Genomic DNA, 18,025 nt, shown 5'->3' on the forward strand with positions numbered 1-18,025 from the left:
ACCAGAGTCTGGACCATGATATTTCTCATTGTTGACCATGATGAGAGGCTTTGAATACATGGCTATATCATAACTGTGCAATAAAAAAATGTTGTGGTGAAATAATGACATAACATTGTTTTGATAATAGGAGAACAAAATGTTCTCTGTTATTCACTTTAGAAGTGTCGACAAATATTTTCCAGCCTGCTGCACATATTAACCAAACTGAAAAAGACTTTGAGAAACTTTGAGGAAAAGATTAACAAACAAAGAAAGGACCGTCATTATTGTTCGGGTCAATTATAGAAACTCATTTACTGTCAGATCAGAGTCACAGTTTCAAACCCTCCCATGGTTCTGTAGTTTAATCACTTGGGTTTGTCACTAACATTGTAAAGCACTGGGTTTGGTTCCTGGTGTTTAACTGGATCTGAAAATGATGCTTTGGGAGCTTGAAACTGCCACTGATTTGTCAATCCATTTGTCTTCAGTTGATCAACGGCATCGTGACATCAGCGCACAAAATTGTAGGAGACCAACACAAGGCCCAGGAAATAACATCCCACCTGACAGACTTCATGCAGAGGTAACAAGGCTTCACAAGGCTGTCTTTTAAATATTGTCATTTGAAAATACATTTTAGTTTATGTTTGGTAAAAACAAGATAATAAAAGTGAAAACTGTTTTTAATCTTCTGCAGGTATCAAAAATTTCATGAAGACGTCATTAAGCAGAACAAGCCGCACAGCAAAGCTTTCATAAAGGCAAACCTCAGCTGTGTCGAAAAGTTCAGGTATGTTTCTGATCCAGTTAGATAGAAATTCAGATTTTAACTTCATCATAACAGGCGAATACGTCACTGTGAGCTAATGTGTCCTGTGTGGTCTGTCTAAAGGGACTTCTTTGAGAAGCACGATTTGTGCCCAGAGGATGTGAAGAAAAACTGTTTGCAGGTCCTGACTGAGATGAAACAGTCTGCTCACACTTATTTATTAACTCCTGTGCACAAGATCCTCAAGGTAAGTTCTTTACAACTGCAGATATCAATAATCCTCAGGATTAAATCCTAATATGTTTTAATCAAAGATTTAAAAAACTGTGTTATTTGTTCCCCACACAGCCACACTACCAGAAACTGGGAACCAGTGACTGGCTGAAGAAGAAGACGTTTGAGAAGCTGCTGAACAGCACTGAAGACGAGCTTCAAGAACTTCAGGGTTCGAGTCAGTCCTCTTACCAGGTAAAAGGAGGAAACTTTATAATGGATTGAATGGCTATTATTGCCTTCATTGCCAGTGTTTTAGTAAAAGGATTATGATGCGCTCTGACTACTTATATACCTGGGCTAAATTCAGGAGCTGATTGGTCGGCTTCACCAGGAAGTGACAGTAGAATATGTCCAGAGGCTCCTGAAAGGAGAGGTCAAACTGAAGGACAGCAATGAGCAGCAGAAGGCTTACGAGACTGTGAAAGAAAATGCAGAGAAACTGCACGAGCTGTTTGCCAGAATGGTGAGACTTACCTTCACTGCACACTTTAACTGAGACATGAATAAAACTCAACAGTGATCAGATTTCTGCTGAGCTGTGGAAAACATAAGTATAAGAATCAGCTCAACTTCACATTTATTTGGTTTGGAAGTTTTGATTAAAAGTTCTATAAAATTGAGAAAAAAAAAAAGAGCAGCTGACTAAAATGTGATCCTCCAAGCCTGGATATAGACGAAATACACTCAATGGAAAACCAATGGACTCATTCCTGAAAAACAAAAGTGTGACCCATAGAAAATGATGGACCACTTTTTTTCCCACTTGCTGTATATTGTTAAAAAAGATTTTTACATTACACATTTGTATCTGTAGCATATAAATTAATATTTTATACATAGATTTTACATGGAGCAAAACATGGTAGAAATGAAGAAAAACCCTCCATTTAAGGACAACTGGACTGCAGTTACAAATGTATCAAATATCTGAACATTAGTTGATGACTACGTGGTGCATAAATAAAGACAATATTCACGAAACTGAAACAATGTATCAAATACATAATTGATCTTGTCAAACTCCAGCGCAGTAGCTCCAGAATGAAAAACATCATTATTGCTATGTTGATTACAGTTTGGGGAAACTTGCAGACAAAACTGACGTCACTGCTTTGTCTTCACAGGGATCCACACAAGACTGCTTAACGGAAATCCTGACCAACATTGCAGAAGTGCTAAAACTCCAAGATATTCCTGCCATACAGATGCAAATCGTTTCACTGGGATCTGCTTATCCCGACATCAGGTGACTTTTGAACTGACTCTAACATTATTTACTTTATACAAAAACAACTGCACTTTTTGGCGATAGCTGAGGAGGAACAGCAAGTAGACTGAGCCAAACATCTCAGTTGGTTTCAGATGTTTCTTGTCAGCAGGATGAGCGACATTCATGGAAACTAATATGAGAAACAGAAAGCTAAATAAAACATGCAGGCCTGAGAGAAGCAGCAGCAGCTGTGTGGAGATTAAGTCAATAATGCTGATAATTAGAGTGAAAAGAAAGAATTCTTCCAAATGTGGCACCGGAAACCAAACTGTATAGACCTCTTATTTCTAACCTTAAAGGAAAAGGAGAAAGGGAATCAGGGGACATAATCACTGCTGTTGATAACACTCACATATAGACTGACTGTGTGTCTGAAAGTATCAGCACCACGGAAGTGTGTGATTTCATGGGGAGTTATTTGGTAAAACTAGTGGAAACTTGGAGATTAATGTAAATTTAGGCACATATCAGTGTCACCAATAGGAGTTCTATTGTTGCATTTAAAACAGAAATTGACACTTTTTCCAGTAGTTGGTGTGGTGATGTGTTACGTACAGCTGTTAATGTTTGCAGGAAGGATGTGTGTCAGGGGCAGGAAACCGGTTACACACAGAAAAAGACATAACAGGTTCAATAATACAGATCAGCAAATCAGCTGTTTGATTTGAGACCTGCAGTCTTGGACTACAAGTTTAAAGAAATGATTGAACTTGTAAGCCTTGTGTTGAAAGTTTAAAAAAATGTTGCAGAATCTTTTTTTTTTTTTACTTATTAACATTGTTAATATCATGTGGCATTAATGGGGTGATTTTGCACATTCATGTAATCTAAGGTAGGCTGAAACATCATCATCATCATTTGTTTGCATCTTACTGTCATATATGACTTTTTTCACCTGACAGTTTTTTTTCTCAGTATCTCATTCTGTAATGACAAACAGCATATAAACATAATCATAAAATACTTGGCATGACATCTTTTTTTAACATTTTCTTCTTTCTGTCACCAACAGTGAAAAACATGTTTCAGCTCTGCTTAAACTCAAAGCAAACCTCTCCAAAGCCGACAAGAAAACTATCAAAAGCACAGTGCTGGACATACTGAAAGAAAGCCATACTAATGCTGAAACCCGGGAGTTTTTCTCCAAAGTTGAAGTGACGGGCAGTTGATTTGCTTTTCAGAATATCACTGACTGAGAGTTGGGTTGCAGAGCATCTGTCTTATATTGTTTGGTAGATAAGATGAGTTGAAGTGTTTTCAGTCTGTCTGTAAAGATGTTCAAAGTGAATGCCATGGACAGTTCTCCATGTTTTTGTCTTGTTGTCTGTTAGTGTTTGACACAGCGAGTATCAGTGTTTTTTTTGTTGTTTTTTCATTCAGTAAATTGTCATTTTTGGATGACCATCACTTATGTGGAATCACTTCCTCCTTGGACCTCAGACACTGTTATTCCATTTTCTACAGTGAAACTTTCTCTTAAATTCTTGTCTTAGAGGTGCAGGCTTCTCTCTTAAAACATCGTCACCACGTGCTCTGCTTCACTTGGAGGTAAACATAGTTTTGTACACAGAGAAATGGGGGTGAGGAAATGTGCATGTTGGTTCTGAATGGTTTTGATTTACTAACATACGAACTGTGGTGATAACAAAATAGGCTGGCACACAACGTTTCACAAATTTAACAGTAATTTTTCTGTGTGGACTACTTGTGTATTAGTCCGTGTATTAGTAAATGAGGCTCATTGTCTCCACCATGTTTCACAGATGATGCAGACTTTCACTTTCCCATGTTTCTGATACAAGTTAATCTTGGTTTCATCTTTTCAAAGATAGTTTTTTCGAAACCTGTGCGAGGTCTTTTAGATGTTTTCTGGCAAATCTAATCTGACCTTCTTGTTCTTCAGTGCAGGGATAGCTCAGTAGGTAGAGTGGTTGCCCCATGATCGGAAGGTCGGGGGTTCGACTCCACTGAACAGCTACCCTGAGGTACCCCTGAGCAAGGTACCGTCCCTACACGCTGCTCCCCGGGATTGGTGGCTGCCCACTGCCTCACTGGGTGAATGGGTTAAATGCAGAGGAGCAATTTCCCTATGGGGACTAACACATACACACACAACCTCATGTTTGCACCTTGTTGTATACTGCTGAAATAATGAGACCAAGTCTTGTAACAACATGGATAAATAATACTCGGAATAATACTTCACATGTAACCTTTAGGTAAATAGTGAGGTTTTCATGTTGATATTATCCAATAGTTTTCCTCAGTTTTGTAAATAATAATAGAATAGAACAGATCTGAATACTAATAGGGTACTGCTTTAAAAAATGTACACATCCACTGAAAGAAGTCAGAATTTCTGCAGTGATTTATGTTTGTTTCTTGGTTTGTGCAAGTTAGTATAGAATAATTCTTTATTCTTGTATATGTACCAGAAGATAAATGGCAATATCGTGTTTACAGTGAAGTAGTAAAACACTGTCAGGGCTATGTGTGCGGGCAGGCGGAGATGAGGATCCAAATGCAGAACTCGGAAAATGGAATGCAACTCAAAACCTCAGCTTTATTGCTGGCATGAAAACAAAACATGAAGTGAAGACTGAACACTGAGACCAAAAACCACACAGGCATAATCTGATGGTACGACGCAACACTGGGTTGAGGACAACACAGGGCTAATATACACAGGGTGGTAATCAGGGAATGGGTAACAGGAGGGAGACACAGGTGGGAGAGATCAGGGCTAACGAGACAGGGGGAGCTAAGCTGCACACACTAACATAAGACAAAGACTTTCACAATAAAACAGGAAACAAGAAACCACTAAACAAAGATGCAGACACGACACTGAGAGACAGACTAGACACTGAACAGAAACGGCAATACACATGAGAACCCAAAACCTAAGAACTGATCCCTCACCAAGAATAACAGAAACAGATTAATAATGATAATAATAATAATAAACAAAGCACCAGAACATCAGAAAACAATCCATAATGCAAAAATAAACCAAAATATAAGAAACTCAAACTGCTGGGTCAACACTGAGCCAGAACCGTAACAAACACACTGTTTAAAAATATCACCTTTGTCCTCTCATGTTTGTTGCGTTTGACATCAGACAAAGAAAAATGACATATTTCACATCAAATAAATAACATTAGATGTTTGTCATTTTGTACAGGAAACCAGACATAACTGTGAAAGTCAATTCATTTCTCAGGTAAATTTATTTTTATGTGTATTATTATTATCATTATTATGTGTTTTGTATAAGTTGATTCAAATGTTTGGATTTTTTTTTTTCACTTTTTGTGATTGTAGCTAAGAAAATGTAAACATCGTGTAACTGAAATGCATATTTTATAATACCAATAAAAAGCCACTATATCCACTAAGCACTATCAGCCTAATCCACTCACATTTGGTCATTTATTTGGACTGGAAATGTCTTCTTTTATTGAAGCAAATATCTGTAACGATGTGCATAAAACAGCACTTGGAAACAAATCTCAAATATTTCTATCATCTTATTTAAAAAAGCCAATTCAACTTTTTTTTCCCAAAAAGGTATGGACAAAGACTAAACCCCTGCACACACAACTACAGCACACAACCCCCTCTAGTGGACATACATGTCCTGATGTCACGTTGGATTTGGTTTTATTACAACTTTTGTTTATTTACCTGCCTAACATAGAAATCAAAACAACAATGTGAGAGTTTCTTCACCTGTAAAGTATACATTTGACCAGGGCTGAACTGGGACAAGAAAAATCAGCCTGGGCATTTTGACTAGTGACCAGCCCACCAGGTATCATATTAAGAGCCATAAAGTCTTTGAATGAAAACGAAAGCTGTTGTGACAGTGATGTACAGTCTTGTTGATATATATGTATGATTTCTATACATTTTACATCAGATAAACATTTTGTTTATAAGATTCAGATAATTATTTATTAAAAGCTAGACATTTTAAATGAGAATAAGAAAGAAAAGTATTTCTTTGTGCCCCCCTCTCCCTGTTAATGCCCTACCTGGCCCCCTGGCAAAACTTTGCTAGACCCGCCCCTGCACAGTTACCAGCTGTCAGCTAATTAGAAAAGGATCCTGGTGTTATTTGTCTCTCAGAAACAGTTCATAACTTCAACTCATTCATGTCACCTAAAAGGTAAACCTGTTTCTCCATCACCTGTTCATGGACATCTCCTGGTTTCATCTGCATGTTTCCCTCTCACCAGATATCCAAACTGACATCATGACCAGCAGCTTTTACGGCTGTGGCTCCAGCAAACATCAGCTGATACTAGAAATTAATAATAAATAAATTCTAACAACAGCTTATCAAGCTTAAACATCGACATCCGATGGTTTCCTGTTTCTGGCGCAAAGTGGGCGATAAACAAACAAGAGACTGAACTTGCGACAGAAAAGCCGATCAGCTGATCATTGATCAGTTTCATGATTGAAGTAGCAACAGGAGAGGGAGGGGAGAGAATGGGACAAGAAGAGACAGCTGACAGCGTAAAGACACAGAATAAATCCAGCTTTGTGTCTGTTTTTTTTACCGTCTAGCTGAAGTACAGGACAAATCGTGTTCCTTTTCACCTCAATACCATTTTCTTCTCTTTTTCTGTGATAAGATAGCTTTCAGAGCGTTGCCCAAGCAGGGGGGGGCTCTAGCCCATGTTGATCAAGACCAATTGGCCAATCCACCACCTTTCATTGTTTATACTGTTCCAAAAAACCAAAAATGAAAACATCGGCAAATAAAAAAGAAAAATCTAGCTGTGCGTTTGACCATGAAAGGAGATGCGACCTTCACAAAACAATCATGTAAGGTGCTTTGGCTCTAGAATACACTCTAGACAGCTTAGACTGGATGATGGGAAGCTGGGAAATTTCTGGGAAAGTGACACGCTTGCTTTCACCCCTCGTTTGTGCGTCTGCTCTGTAAACACTTACTCTTATATGGCTTTCTCAGAGAAAGTAACGTTGCCCATTGTAAATGCGCCCCCATCGCGCGCCCCGGTCACACCCTCTTGCCAACCCTCAACTAAACCAAAAGCAGGTGAAGCGGGAAGAAACGGTGGAAGTTCTATCATCTGTGCGAAACCGGAGGTAAGTACATCTTTTCTCTTTACTGTAACCAGCTGCGGTTTGCATACACAGACTGAATATTAATCTTGAAAATAAAACTGCGAGAGAAATCACTCTGCTGTCTCTCTCTCTACACATACACACACACACTAACACACATACACATTTGTGTTCAGCGACATCTAATTTCTTATCTCAGCACGGTGTGCAGCATGTCCTTGAAATATTTAGTAATCTGGACAAATTGAAGTTTTGCGAGGCCTAAAAACGATCAACAGCAGATAAACAATATATTTAAAGTCCAGGACCAAAGAGATGAGAGGAAATGTTCCCAAATTACAAACAACATGTTGCTCTCTGTTTTTCTACTTCAATCTATCCGATATAAAATGTTATCTGTAATATAGCTTTATGATGATTCTGGTGAAAGCCACAATGAATTGGTTCTTTATACAGTACAATACAGGTTTTATTATGTAAGATCTTATTCACTTAATTATTATTAAAATCCAGAGATGGGAAGTAACAAAATACAAATACTTCATTACTTTGAGTATTTATTACTTTTTACTTTTGGTGCCTACATTTTAACATGAACATCTGTGCTGCTGTTCTCCTCCTTATGTTTTCCAAACAGACTGGTTACTTAAAATTTAACAAACTTTGTCTTTAAACATTTCTTTTGTATTCTTTCTCACATTTGGGTAGATAATTAAATAAAATGTCACAAATGATGGACAAGTCCACTGAGAACCCCAGCAATGACACGGTGTCCACCAAGAGAAACAAATCCATCAAGAGCGATGAGAAGACGTCGACTGATGGTGGCATAAATGTGGGCATGATGGTGAAGTTTAGAAAGAGCCTCCGGCTTCCAACACGGAAGAATCCTCCGTCACCCAGTGAGTACCGTTGGGGTCTTTATAAAATCTGCTTTCAAATGTAAGCACTGATGGCAAGCTAGCCATCAGTGCTTACATTTGATGTGTCTTCTATGTTCTATGCCTAAAATCTTCATTTACATTATGAATGTTTCCCAGCTTTTTGAGAGTGAGGGTTGCATATATTTCCCTAGAGGACCCACCTGAAACCCTGTGTGAAGTCATTCCTCTGAGATGTGGGTGCTATTGTACACACAGTATATGCAGGTGGAAGGAGAAGTTGTGTGGGGAAAGTGCAGAAAGAGCAAAAAAAGAAATCTATCAAGCTGACAGAAGGCAGGCACCATTACATTTAGAAACTGTAGGTGCAGAAATGTGTCCCCCTGTCCAAGACATTAACGGTGATGTTTGATTATAGGAGACATGCACTGACAAAGCTCCACCACGGCAGCTCACTCTGTTTACTTTTAAGGGAACAGTATTGTAATTTGTATATATTTATTTTGTTTTCTTTTGTTCTTGTTAAATGTCCTACAGGAAATTTGTAGCGCAGTAAAAATCAGATAAAGATGACAGATTTACTTTGACACAAACATTATGTAGGAGCAGGTAATGGGTAATAGATATTTATCTGTAATAACTGGACATGATTAACTTTAGCTAATTATATAATATTATACTACAGTATATTTCTAAATAAGACTGGGTATTGTCAGTGATTTCTGCAAATGCAAGTTTATGATCATTTGTCTTGGTTATGTACTGTCAAAACCTTCTAAACCTTGTAAATTAAAAATATTTCCAAATTATGAACAGATCCTAAAGTAGTTACTTTGTATTCATCCTGTTGCCATGACATACACTTAATGTAATGGACTTAATGTATTAATATCAGATCATTTAAATTAAAATCGATTTGAATTTGGAAATTGTTTTTTTAAACACACCCGTATTTCTAATTAACTAGCAGCTCATTCTCTTTCTATATAATATAATGCATTTTAGGATTAACTTGAAAAACATGATATTTGTATGCAAACTGAGATGTCATATTTACCTTGCCCATATATATCATCGTCTATATACCTTTATGTTGTCAGTACAAACACTGGCAGTGAGAAACAATGCACACAAGACTAAAAATCATAGTTTCTAAGCTTTTATGTCAATTTCTGACAAATAAACACACATTAAGTTAATATTGAAGATCTCAGTGGATGTAAGGTAAATTTTAATGAATAGTTAACATGACCTCGCTCTATAGTTTCAGAATTCATCCCAAACTTTTGAAGCAACTATGTTTGCAGACAGAATTACGTGCATACATGCACACAAACACTATCAAAGACATAATCTCCTTGGCCGAGGTAGAAAAATCAAACAAAACACAAAAAGACTGATAAAGTTGTTGGAACATGTCCGTTTGCTAAATGAAGGAATGCCTGGGTCATACATAAGCAGACAAACTTTCCTCTGGTGCTGGTAAATATACATAAAAACTCACCTCAGACTTTAAATACAAAAAAATGGAAGATGTAAGCACATTGCTCTTTATCCCAGAAATTAATGTCTATTATATTCCATAAAAATGTGATTTTTTTCCCCCCCTCATTAATAGTAAATTACCATCTTCCTACTTTTGTGTAGCCTTTAGAATAAATAAGCAGCAAAAACCATTGTCCACTTCTGTTTGCAGTGGAGCATGTCAGGACTTTTCAGTATTCTACAGTCAAATGTGAAACCATCTTTTGGCCCAAAGTTTGTCATGCAATAGGACAATGATCTCATGCACTGCAGACTACAGAAAGGCGACAATCAATGACTTGAATCATCCCAGAAAAAGTCCAGAGCTTGAATCCTGTGGCAGGACCTGTAGAGAGCATCACTGTAAAGAAGACTGGGGCAAAATTCCTCCACAGTGATGGGGGACTGATAATGTCATACAGGAAAAGCACCAAATCAAAACAACACCATTTAAGACACATCATAGTGGAACATAAACACACTACAGCAAAACTTTACCCAGTGTTTAATTTCCGATGCCAAGCTTCTAAGCCTCTATCAAAGATACAGTTATACATTTCAGTTGTACACATTAGGTAATTAAGGTAATTTACCACAAGTCATTAACTCTAAATCATCATCTGGTCAGAAATGAGGTCAGACTGTTTTTCAAGATTCTGCTGATCAGTTTCACTTTTAGGTGCTGGCGCTGTGCTGCACCAGCCTGTTCTGTTTCCAACATGACTTAAACTTTGCATTCTTCAGTTTGTATAATACAAAGCAATCTCAAAGCCATGGACACACAAACACCCACATAAGGCAAGGAAAGGCAAGTTTATTTATATAGCACAATTCAACAACAAGGTGATTCAAAGTGCTTTACAGAGACATTAAAAAACAAAAACAAATAAAAAGCATGATTTAAAATTGATTAAAATAAATAAATAAATAAAAAATAATAAAAAAAACAGTAGATGAAATCAGTAGTTAAAATGTAAGTTTTGAAATTTAAGCTTAACCTTGTGGATTTGGTGTTTTATTCAAATGCAGCTGAGAACAGGAGAGTCTTCAACCTGGATTTAATAAACTGAGTGTTTCAGCTGATCTGAGGCTTTCTGGGAGTTTGTTCCAGATATATGGAGCATAAAAGCTGAATGCAGCTTCTCCGTGTCTGGTTCTGACTCTGGGAACTGATAAAAAAAACGGATTTAGATGACCTGAGGGATCTGGAAGGTTCATACTGGGTCAGGAGGTCACTGATGTATTTTGGTGCTGGAAGGTGCTCCACCTGGAGACTCTGTTGTCCTGCTGGGAGACTTCAATGCTCACATGGGTAACGACAGCGAGACCTGGAGGGGCGTGATTGGGAGGAACGGCCTCCCTGATCTGAACCCGAGCGGTGCTTTGTTATTGGACTTCTGTGCTAATCACAGTTTGGCCATAACGAACACCTTGTTCAAACATAAGAGTGTCCATAAGTGCACGTGGCACCAGGACGCTCTAGGCCGTAGGTCAATGATCGATTTTGTAATCGTATCACCAGACTTGCGACCATATGTTCTGGACACTCGGGTAAAGAGAGGGGCTGAGCTGTCAACTGATCACCACCTGGTGGTGAGTTGGATCAGGTGGCGGGGGAGGACGCTGGACAGACCTGGTGCACCTAAACGCGTAGTGAGGGTGTGCTGGGAACGTCTAGCAGAGGCCCCAGTCCGCGAGATCTTCAACGCACACCTCCGGCAGAGCTTCAACAGCATTCCGAGGGAGACTGGGGACATTGAGTCCGAATGGACCATGTTCAGCGTCTCCATTGCCGAAGCTGCTGCATTGAGCTGCGGCCGCAAGGTGGTTGGTGCCTGCCGTGGTGGTAATCCCCGAACCAAACGTTGGACACCAGGGGTGAAGGGAGCCACCAGGCTGAAGAAGGAGTCCTATCGGGCTTGGTTAGCCTGTGGGACTCCGGAGGCAGCCGACAGGTATCGACAGGCCAAGCGGAATGCTTGGCTGAAGCAAAAACGGTGCTCTACCTGCACTGTGTATAGTGCTGGCGGAGCGCTGCTGACGTCGACTGAGAAAATTGTCAGGCGGTGGAAGGAATACTTCGAGGACCTCCTTAATCCCACTGACACGTCTTCCGAGGAGGAAGCAGAGTCTGGGGATGAGGGGAATGACCCGCCAATTTCCGGGGGCGAGGTCACTGAGGCAGTTAAACAACTCCTTGGTGGCAGAGCCCCTGGTGTTGATGAGGTCCGCCCAGAGTTCCTGAAGGCTCTGGACGTTGTAGGGCTGTCCTGGTTGACACGCCTCTGCAATGTTGCGTGGAGATCAGGGGCAGTACCCGTGGACTGGCAGACTGGGGTGGTGGTCCCCATCTTTAAGAAGAGGGACCGGAGGGTGTGTTCCAACTACAGGGGGATCACACTCCTCAGCCTCCCTGGGAAAGTCTATGCCAGGGTGCTGGAAAGGAGAGTTCGTCCGCTAGTCGAACCTCGGATACAGGAGGAACAATGCGGTTTTCGTCCTGGTTGCGGAACACTGGACCAGCTCTTTATCCTCTCGAGGATACTTGAGGGTGCATGGGAGTTTGCCAACCAGTCTACATGTGTTTTGTGGACTTGGAGAAGGCATTCGACTGTGTCCCTCGGGGTGTCCTGTGGGAGGTGTTGCGGGAGTATGGGGTGTCTGGCCCATTGCTACGGGCCATTCGATCCCTATGCAACCGTTGCAAGAGCTTGGTTCGTATTGCCGGCAATAAGTCGGACTCATTCCCGGTGGGTGATGGGCTCCGCCAGGGCTGCCCTTTGTCACCGGTTCTGTTCATAATTTTTATGGACAGGATTTCTAAGCGCAGCCAAGTGGCGGAGCGCTTTCGCTTTGGTGGCCTCAGAATCTCATCTCTGAGCTTTGCGGATGATGTGTTTCTGTTGGCTTCATCGGGTGAAGGCCTCCAGCTCGCACTGGAACAGTTCGCAGCCGAGTGTGAAGCAGTGGGAATGAGGATCAGCACCTCCAAATCTGAGGCCATGGTTCTCAGCCGGAAAAGGGTGGAGTGCCCACTCTGGGTCGGGGATGAGTTCCTGCCCCAAGTGGAGGAGTTCAAGTATCTCGGGGTCTTGTTCGCGAGTGATGGTAGAAGGGAGCCGGAGATCGACAGACGGATTGGGGCTGCAGCTGCAGTAATGCAGACGCTGCACCGGTCCGTCGTGGTGAAGAGGGAGCTGAGTGTAAAAGCGAAGCTCTCAATTTACCGGTCGATCTACGTCCCTACCCTCACCTATGGCCACGAGCTGTGGGTAGTGACCGAAAGAACGAGATCGCGGATACAAGCGGCAGAAATGAGCTTCCTCCAAAGGGTGGCTGGCTTCTCCCTTAGAGATAGGGTGAGAAGTTCGGCCATCCGGGAGGGGCTCAGAGTAGAGCCGCTGCTGCTCCACATTGAAAGGAGCCAGCTGAGGTGGTGCGGGCATCTGACAAGGAGGCCCCTTGGGCGCCTCCTGGGTGAGGTGTTCCAGGCATGTCCCACCGGGAGGAGGCCCCGCGGCAGACCCAGGACACACTGGAGAGATTATATCTCTCGGCTGGCCTGGGAACGCCTTGGTGTTCCCCCGGATAAGCTGGAGGAGGTGGCTGGGGAGAGGGAGGTCTGGGCCTCTTTGCTTAGGCTGCTGCCCCCGCGACCCGGCCTCGGATAAAGCGGAGGAAGATGGATGGATGGATGGGACTAAACAGTCAGTTTAACAGAAAATCCAGCTTCTACTAATGTGCTCTTCCTCCCTCTCTGTCAGGTCTGAGTGCTGGTTCTGCATCCAAAGAGCAACCAGAAAAATTCCAGACCACTAACACAATCAAACACAGGTGAAACTTCTACCTAACTTCTAACTAAATATGCAGAGATCCATACAGCCATCCATCCATCTTCCCCTGCTTATTCGGGGCCAGGTTGTGGGGGCAGCAGCCTTAGCAGAGAAGCCCAGACCTCCCTCTCTCCAGCCACCTCCTCTTGCTTGTACGGGAGGACACCAAGGCGTTCCCAGGCTAGCCGAGATATAGAGAGGCCTCCTCCCATTCCGACATGTCCAGAACATCTCACCCAGGAGGTGCCCAGGAGGCATCCTTGTCAGATGCCCAAACCACCTCAACTGGCTCCTTTTGATGTGGAGGAGCAGCGACTCTACTCTGAGCCCCTCCTGGATGGCTGAATGCCTTACCCTATCTCTAAGGGAGAGGCCAGCCATCCTTTGGCGAAAGCTCACTTGTATCTGCAACCTCGTTCTTTCGGTGACTACCCAAGACTGTTGACCATAAGTGAGGGTGGGGAAGAAGATCAATTGAAAGCTTCGCTTTTTACGCTCAGTTTTCTCTTCACCACGACGGACAGGTACAGCATTTGCATCATTGCAGCCACAGCACCAATCCATCTGTTGATCTCCCACTCCCCTCACTCAGCACCCTGGCATATACTTTCCCAGGAAGGCTTAGGAGTATGATCCCCCTACAGTTGGAGCACACCCTGCAGGACCCAGCCCCTGCTGTCTCCTTGGAAATCTGCTGAAGCTCTGTCTGAGGTGGGAGTTGAAGATCTTGCAGATGGGGGCCTCTTCCAGACATTCCCAGCTCTCCCTCACTATCCTTGCCCGCCTCCTAATCCATCTCACAGCCAGGATGGTATCAGTGGACAGCTCACCTGGACACTCACCTGAGTGTCCACAACGTATGGCTGCAGATCTAATGATACAATTACAAAATCAGCCTGTGCCTTGGGTGTCCTGGTGCCACGTGCACTTATGGACATCCTTATGTTCAAACATGGTGTTTGTTGTGGTTTGTGTTTTTTGGTTTGGCACAGAAGTCCAGTAACAGAACACTGCTCGGGTTCAGATCTGGCAGGCTGTTCCTCCCAATCACACCTTTCCAGGTGTCACTGTCATTGCCCACATGAGCGTTGAAGTCTCCCAGTAAGAGAACACAGCTGGAGCACCCTCATGCGCCCTATTCATGAACTCCAGGAAGGCCTCGTACTTTTAACTGTCATTTGGAACACCCTGGCTCCAGAGCAGAGCCCCGGTAACTCTATGCTGGGAATCCATGCTATTCCCTGGATCTTCTTCTTATATGGGTTTTTGGATTTCTCTTTGTCTGGTGCCTCACCCAAGACCAATTTGCCATGCGAAACTCTACCAGGGGACAAAACCCCCCAACATCATAGCCCCTGCGATCTCTGGAACACACAAACCCCTCCACCAGAGTAGCAGTTGATGGAGGGGCACTCAATGGGCACTAATCTGCTGCTGGAAAAGTCACCACTCCTGCTTCAAGAGCTGCTCAAGGTTCAGGAATGAGCGCTTTGTTATTAAATGCCTGTATTCATTTATATGTGACACTTTGGACTTGATGTACAACTAAATGTACATCATTAATTCATGGATTGTTACCCCTGTCCTTACTATTAAAACTCCTAAAAATCACCATTATCAGCTTTCATATTTAAGATCATGCAGTCATGAAAGAACAAACCAAAGCAGCAGATCTGCACACTTGTGAATGATTTTTTCTCTGTAAAACATTTATTAAAATGTTCTCTGTAATGCCCTGGTCATTATAGTGGACAAGAACACAACAATAATTTTTTGACACTGAGTTCAGAACAAAAAGTGCTGCTAATTTTTGTTTGTTTTTTAAGTGGAGAAAACAAAAGACAAGAAATTAATGCCTCCAGTCTGTTATTAAAACTACATTAAACTGTGTGTTTTTCTTTTTTAGAACCCAGTAAGTTTGATAATAAGTTTAATAGACTGAGAGAATCCATTCGTTGGAGACGGAAAAAGGAAGTGGATACAGTCCGCTTTGAAGACTTGGAAGAAGAAAAAGGTGGGAAGTACAAATACTTTTTACTGTACCTATTATTTTATTTTCAGCTATCTGTGCTTTATTTAAATAAACAATAACAATCACCTTTGGTTTTAAAATCAAAGTGAGGGACAGTAAGAAGGCCCTGGTTAGGGGATTGGAAAGTTCACCTGCAGTGATCAAGTTTCAGAAGCTCTGCTGTGTAAGCAGTGGCCTAACCATATAGAGTGTTATGTGTTAGTAACAGAATTTTGCAATATTCCTGAGGTGAAGGAAACAAGTTTAGGTGAGCTTTGAGATGTGAGTTTCAAAATTCAGGTGTTGGTCAAAAATTATACCAAGGTTTTTAGTTTTAGAAGTCATTAGTGAAGGGGCCGATGTACTGACTCATCTCCTTAGAGAAACTGCCTGGGCCAAGTACTAGAACCTCAGTTTTACTGAAATTGAGATGAAGTAAATTTGACTACATCCAATTAGTAATGGCAGAGAAGCAGTCACTGCAGCAGGAAAGGCTGTTAATGTTGTTGAGTTTGACATAAACGTAAACTGTGCCATCTGCATAGCAATGGTATGAAAATCCATTAAAAAGATTAAGTCGATCGCTCAGGGGTGACATATATAAAGAAAACTGGTGCAAGGACTGAGACTTGGGGTGCAGATGAGGACATACGTTGATCCATACAAATTCTGAAGTATCTGTTGGACAAGTATGAAGAAAACCATTTGAGAGCAGTACCAGTAATGCCAACTCAGTTGTGTAGTCTGTTAATAAGAGAAGTATTAATACTATTAAAGGCTGCAGATAAGTTAACCAGGAGTAAAATCAAATGTTGAGCAAGTAAAGCTGCCGTCTGTGAAGGTTCTCAGTTATCAAGGTCATCATAGTCTAAGGAGATTGGAAAGAAAAGTGTCTGGACTTCACCTCTCATCTGAGAAGCTTCTTCAGTTCTAAGGTCAAATAGTGGAGAGTCCCAGATTTAAACCCAGTGGGAGTAACTCATGATCCTCTACCTAATCACATGAGCCAAAGTGTGTAGACGGGTGTAGGTCACAGTCAGCCAAGGAAATCACCCTATCATGTGATTTCCTGAGGTCAGATGGCCCAGGAGGTGAGTGGGCGTCAAGGCGTCTGGGAAGGGATCTCAGGGGGAAAGTGTACATGTAAAGGAAGCTCTTAAAACATGCAGTTATCCTAATTGGGCTTTCACAGGTCAGCAAAGATGCACAGAAAAGAAGATCAGACACCAAATAGGGAGGATCTGAAAGACAAATGAAACAACATTGTCATCCCCTATTTTGCCGGTGTATCGGAAAAACTCAGGAGTTTTCTCCAAGCATGACATCCCAAGCCCAGCAACACACTCAGACAAAAACTGGTTCATCCCAAAAACAAAACTCCTAAACACAAACTTAACAATGTGGTGTATGCTGTACAGTGTAGCGAGGAATGCTCAGACCTCAACATTGGAGAGACCAAACAGCCACTTCATAAACGCATGTCACAACATAGAAGAGCCACCTCGGCAGGACAAAACTCAGCGATACATCTGCATCTAAAGGACAAAGGTCAGTCCTTTGAGGATGCCAATGTTCACATTTTGGATAGAGAGGACAGATGGTTTGAAAGAGGAGTGAAAGAAGCCATCTATGTCTACTGCGAACGACCATCGTTCAACAGAGGCGGTGGTTTACGACACCAACTGTCTGCCATCTATAATCCAGTTCTGAAATCCCTTCCCAGACGCCTTATGCCGGGCTCACACTGTGCGATTTTTTCAGTCGTGCGATTCAGCTCCTGCTCAAACTGTACGATTGACTCTTAGGGGTTAGAAGTTCGTAGGTCACGATGCAGGGTCTCACACTATACGACCCGATGCTCTGATGCGACCCGAGTGCTCACACTGTGCGTCCATAAAATGAAGGTTATAACTAGAGATGGCACGATACCACTTTTTTATGTCCGATACCGATATCATAAATTTGGATATCTGCCGATACCGATATGAATCCGATATAGTGTGTTTTTTAATCAATAAAACGTTTTTTTAATATCTTGCTGCATTTTGTATAAGTTCATACTCAAGTTTAAATAAATAACAACACTAAAGCTATTCTGTTATACCTGTATGTAAAAAATACACTGCACTATATTTCATAGTTCAGCAACACTGATCAGTCTAATAAACTTAAACCTACTCTATCCTCCCTATTCTGGTATTTTAAAGAGTACTTAGCAGAAATATTAAGCAACCTAACTAATAGGGTTGCAAACTCCCAGCAAAAAAAAAGGGAACCACCCTCCACCTCATGATGCTTAATCGATGTAATCAAATTGAATTTGATGCAGGGGGGGAAATGCACAGAAATAAATTATTTTTCAAGAATAATTAA

At 41.6% G+C, this 18,025-nt stretch overlaps 1 protein-coding gene and 1 long non-coding RNA gene across 7 annotated transcripts in view; both read left to right on the forward strand.

The window, feature by feature from the left end:
- Positions 1-18,025, forward strand: part of LOC146496668 (tumor necrosis factor alpha-induced protein 2-like) — a 53,627-nt gene that overhangs the window by 18,830 nt on the left and 16,772 nt on the right. For 2 of the 6 annotated variants that reach the window (XM_085142749.1, XM_085142745.1), the window contains 7 exons: positions 474-568; positions 683-775; positions 878-1,001; positions 1,103-1,222; positions 1,338-1,493; positions 2,155-2,276; positions 3,313-4,415. The exons of the other annotated variants lie outside the window; for them this stretch is intronic. In XM_085142749.1, the coding sequence (XP_084998875.1) occupies positions 474-568; positions 683-775; positions 878-1,001; positions 1,103-1,222; positions 1,338-1,493; positions 2,155-2,276; positions 3,313-3,469 (867 nt within the window). In that variant the 3' untranslated portion in view covers positions 3,470-4,415. Of the gene's footprint in view, positions 1-473; positions 569-682; positions 776-877; positions 1,002-1,102; positions 1,223-1,337; positions 1,494-2,154; positions 2,277-3,312; positions 4,416-18,025 lie in introns of those variants that run through there. 6 annotated transcript variants of the gene reach the window in all.
- LOC146496669 (uncharacterized) lies at positions 6,602-15,585 on the forward strand. The gene is made up of 4 exons (XR_014871092.1): positions 6,602-7,424; positions 8,112-8,305; positions 13,573-13,642; positions 15,548-15,585. It is a non-coding gene; the product is annotated as an uncharacterized LOC146496669 (long non-coding RNA).

This window comes from Neolamprologus multifasciatus, chromosome 19, assembly GCF_963576455.1.
Source record: "Neolamprologus multifasciatus chromosome 19, fNeoMul1.2, whole genome shotgun sequence".
Classification (NCBI taxonomy): Eukaryota; Metazoa; Chordata; class Actinopteri; order Cichliformes; family Cichlidae; genus Neolamprologus; species Neolamprologus multifasciatus.